We start from the raw sequence: 5,115 nt of genomic DNA on the forward strand, positions 1-5,115 counted from the left end.
ACACTTTTGCCCTCATACTAAAAAACACACAATTTCTCTCTCTACTCTCTACTTCCACTTTCTCTCTCTAAATTATTTCCAGAGCTATGTCGAGGCGGCCCGGCAAGGAAGTGGCGGCACCGGCGGTGGGCGGAAGGCGGTTTGCCGGCCAGAAGGTAAATTTTTTAATTTTTGTAATTTTTTTTAAAAAAAAAAACCTCCGGCGACGGTGGGGCGCCAAGGCGAGACGCCACCACCACGGCGGAGGCGCCAAGGCAAGGCGCCCAAACGGTGGTGGCGGCGCCAAGCCCAGACGCCACTACCACGGCTGTGGCGCCTAGCCTCTGCGCCGCCGCCGTGGTAGTGGCGTCTGGGCTTGGCGCCGCCACCACCGTATGGGCGCCTTGCCTTGGCGCCTCCGCCGTGGTTTTTTTTTTAAATTTTTTTTTTGTTTTTTTTTTAATTTTAAATTTTATTTTCGATATTTTTTTTTTTTTTTTAAAAAAATTTGTTTTTCTTTTTTTTAAATTGTATGTTCCCTTTTTTTTTTATCTTTTTTTTTTTAAATTTTTTTTTTTATTTGTTTTAATTTTATAATTTTTATGTTTATAATTTTATTTCCGTGACTTGTTTATTTGCTTTTGTGTTTATTTTCGACTTTTTTTAATTTGTTTTCGTTATTATGTTTCGTTATTTACTTGGAGTTAGGCATCGCAATTTAGACCTGGTGCGGGGAAGAGTATTGACGTCGTGAGGAGTACGATCTACTCAATGGAGAGCTCGGGGCCCAGACACGTTAGATCCCGTGGTATTCGGCCTCGGCCCGCAGAGAACGGGTGCACTGTTCTGCGGACGATCAAGATGATGATGATGATGATGAGGAGGAGGAGGAGGAGGTCGAGGAGGAGGAGGTCGAGGACGAGGATGATGCAGATGAGGATGTCGACGATCAGAGTGGACCATATGATGATTACGGTCCATTCAGTCAGAGACTTGATGATACGTATGAGACGCATAGGGTAGATGTGCGTAAGGGTCGAGATGGTAGGTTTGTTAGTAGATCTGGCACATCATCTGCGTCCACTGTGTCTGCGGGTAGCAGAAAACGGTCGAGGGCCGTTAATGATTCTTGGATGGTGAGGGGTGAGGTGGCCGGGGGACCTATAGACGGGAGTGTGATTCCTAGCTTTTTAGGACACATCGCTACCCGTATTTGGGAGGACCAGGAGAGGGCTTTGGATACAGGCATTTTGAAATGCCAAACCCGGGAAAAGACTTGTAGGTTTTTGTGTAGCTGGGCTGATGCTTGGCCGGAGGAGAGCGAGATGGTCGGGCGATTGAGGGCCACTAGAGTGAGTCACCTTCCTGCCACCATGCACGATAGGATTGACTGGACGCTGATCACGGCTTTCGTTGAGCGATGGCAGCCGGATACGAACTCGTTCCACCTTCCGTTCGGTGAGATGACGATCATGTTGCATGACGTCGAGGCCATCCTTGGGATTCCCGTGGAGGGAAACCGAGCATCTGTCGTCACTGATGCGGATCAGGCAGATTTACTAGCGGAGCTGTTGGCGGTGGATAGGGCTGCGCTGTACACATCGGCACTTGGTGTGTGGGATCACGGCGGCGTTAAGATCGCAGCCGTCTTGCAGCGATGTTTGCACCCTACGGCACGTAGGACGCAGGACACACAGCTGGCTGCATATGTTTTTCTTCTTTTCGGGTGTACCTTGTTTCCGGATAAGAGCGGGAACAAGCTCAGGCCACGCGACATAGTTGACGCGTGTGAGCCCGACAGAGTAGGCCAGTTTTCTTGGGGGTCGGCTACGCTGGCGTATCTGTATCGCCAGTTAGGATTCTCGAGCCGGGCTGATGCAGCAGGTATCACTGGATGTCTGACGTTGTTACAGACCTGGATATACGAGTATTTTCCTGCGTTTCGACCACACCGCGACCCGGTTCCCATTGGTGATGGCCAGCCACGTGCCTGTGCGTGGAGTCCGCGTGTCGAGAAGAAGTCCGTTGACCGCCTGCGCTCCATACGGTTATCGCTTGACAGGATGTCCCCCTTAGAGGTACAGTGATTAAATTATTTCTACTTTTACAATCTGATGCTTTATTTTATGACTGTTACTGATTTTAAATAATGTGCAGGTGAACTGGATGCCTTTCGGCCAGAACCCTAGTAATAGGGTACCCAGGACCCTCTACACTGGACTGATTCAGTATCGCGAGATCGTAGAGGCGTACATGCCGCAGCGCTGTCTTCGCCAGCTTGGATTTGTCCAAGTTGTCCCACCTCCACCGGCATGGCCCAGTAAGGCGGTACGATCTGCGTCGTCGAAGGAGTACGTCGTCCAATGGCCGTCAAACATGATATCCATGTGGGAGCAGTTTCCGATGGTTGCCCGCCTATGGACGGCGGAGCTGCAGCGGCCGCCAAGTGGGGTGACTGCCATGTGTGACCAGCACTACATGGAATGGTACATCCGGCACTCGCACCCGAGGTTGATCAAAGACATCGACGACGCAGATGATGACGATGTGCCACCTGCCACTGCCTCTTATGCGGTACGTCTCATCTTTTATTTGTTGTTCTCTTATTTTAATATATATATGTATAATACGTCGTGTCATGTTTTTTGTTTTGTGTAGTGGATGGGCAAGATTATGCAGTTGGGACACCGACTTTTTGAAGAAAGGGACTGCATGACGAGTGCATCAGGCAGAGCTGTTATTGACGATCTGGAACGGACCCTTGAGCAGTGGCAGTGGGCGTCACAGAGGGATTACTGATATTTGAAATTAGACATTATCTTTTTAGTTTGTAATATTTGACATTATTGTTCTTAGTTTTTAAAATTCAATATTATCATTTTATTTTGTAATATTTGAAATTATTGTTGTTAGTTTTTAAAATGAAACATTATCTTTTAAAAATGAACACATAGAAATGACATAGTATTGACAATACAAGGCCTCATAGTAAAAGGTAGGTGTACATCAACAAAAACTACATGGCAATTAAATTGTTCCACTGTTGCACGCGAGCATGGTACAAAGCATCCCAACCCTCCACGCTTGCTCTACGAATTTCATACCACTTCGGTATGATATTTGGGACCGGAAAATCGGGTGACATGTCTAATCGGATAAAATGTCTGTATGACGGCCCAAGAAATCCAATAACAACGTCCCTTACCGGTCTGGTGACGGTCTCGCGCGAACACCAGGGCAGAACCGTTGTACATGGATAATAGGCTCGACTATGTAAACCAAGGCCGAAATGCATGACTGCACACTTGTAGATGTTTGCAACGGCAAAGAGATCAAGTGGCGCATCCAACTCCTCCTGTTCACGGTGAACCGTATGCGGAACAGCATGCTCTCCGATAACGAGCGTCCGCCAGAATGGATGAACCTGATCGACATGTAACGACGCCCTGTCTTGCGTAATTACGCGGTGAATGGTGCATGCACAAGGTAATCCATGAGTCATTGATATAGCACATCCGCACCGAATAGCCACTTCATCGCCCAACTCCCTCATCCTGGTATACTCGCTCAGAATCAACCCCAAACAGTGGTGTGACACACGACCGTGGAGAATCTTAAATATGAAATGGCCATACAACATGCCATGTCGTCGTCTGGAGTCCTCGAGATAGTTCTTGATGCCGTTCCTCTGAGTATCAATAGCCTTGTTTATTCTCTCGAACAGTGTATCCAGAGCAGCCGTGGAAGAATCAATCCAGTCCTTCAAAGCTCTATGAGCGCTCTCGACTCTGCATGTCGTAGTGTTCCCAAAATGAAGAACTTGGTTCGTCCAATATTTGACAAACTTTTCCCTCTGAGGTACCCACTGATGCATCACATAGTCTACGATTGGCGGGCACCACTTGTACGCATCCTTTAAGTTTTCCAAGGCTCGATCGTACTCTGCCTCCGTGGTAGCTTGCAGGATCTTCCGCCACTTACCATTTACCAATCTCTCTGCTGAATCTAAGTTCTTGTTGAAAAGGTTGTAGGCTTTGACTTTCACGCAGTTGTTGATGTGCCATGTGCACAGTAAATGGCTCGACTCCGGAAACAGCTCCGCTATAGGGGCAAAAAGACCTCCCTCACAATCACTTACGATGGCCGATGGCTGTACATTTGGGCCGATGTAGTTTCTCAACTTTTCCAACACCCAACGGTAACTCGCAGCCGTCTCATCCTTCATGACTGCATAACCAATCAGAAAGTTCTGGTTCGTTGGAGCCATCCCAACCATCTCAACCAGTGGGAACTTGTACTTGTTTGTCTTGTACGTTGAATCGATCAAAATCACAGATGGCCAAGACGAAATCATATCAGCACAATCAGGATGGACAAGGAACAAATGAGTTACCTCCGATGTGTCTTCGTCAGATTCAAACCAGTAAAGGTAACCACGTGCTTGTGCCTGGTGCAGAAGCTGCTGTATAGGGTTCCTTCCCTCTGACCGTTCAAACCTCAATTTCTGTCTGACGTTGTAGATGTGTCTTCGGTTTGGCTGGTCTTCGGGGAATTTCTCTAACACAGACGCTAATATTTTAGCGGGCTTCACTTGAGCATCACTCATTTCTTTTACAACTAGTTTCGCAGCTGGACTTAGGCCGCTTAACTGCCGATGCCCCACTTTGTATGCTATCAGCTCATGGTTGTGATATCCCCATTTGTCGTAACCCTTCACTTCCCAACCGTCACGCCTTTGATGTTGTCGAACCTTAACTCGGAACTGACACCCACAACCTTTCCGCTTTGAGTCAAACCGAATCGCTTTACTGAAATCTCGTTCTTCTCTTTTGCGATAACGGTCGCATCTCAAAATGCGATCCATTCTACCATCCCGTTGAGATTTATGAGTTGCTACTACTAAACAAAAGCCTGATCTAATTGCAACCTGTTTTGCCCAATCAATCGCTTGTTGAGCATCTTCGAACAGGCCATCATGTACAAAAATCCCACTGTAATCATTTCCGTCTCCACCATAATCCTGTAACAATAACATATAACGTATAAATATAATTACATTAAGATTAAATTAACAAAAACAAACAAAAAAAAAAAAAAAAGGGGGATTAAATTAAAAAATAAAATAAAAAAAAAAAA

General features: G+C 46.7%; 1 protein-coding gene across 1 annotated transcript; it reads left to right on the forward strand.

Annotated features, from left to right (window-relative positions):
- The first annotated feature begins 1,831 nt into the window (after window positions 1-1,831).
- Window positions 1,832-2,820, forward strand: LOC110714447. Its single transcript, XM_021892961.1, has 3 exons — window positions 1,832-2,057; window positions 2,137-2,553; window positions 2,638-2,820. Exons 1-3 carry the CDS (start codon window positions 2,043-2,045, stop codon window positions 2,776-2,778), a joined length of 573 nt encoding a protein of 190 aa, XP_021748653.1. The 5' UTR covers window positions 1,832-2,042; the 3' UTR covers window positions 2,779-2,820.
- Window positions 2,821-5,115: the final 2,295 nt, after the last annotated feature.

Source organism: Chenopodium quinoa, unplaced genomic scaffold (assembly GCF_001683475.1).
Source record: "Chenopodium quinoa cultivar QQ74 unplaced genomic scaffold, ASM168347v1, whole genome shotgun sequence".
Classification (NCBI taxonomy): domain Eukaryota; kingdom Viridiplantae; phylum Streptophyta; class Magnoliopsida; order Caryophyllales; family Amaranthaceae; genus Chenopodium; species Chenopodium quinoa.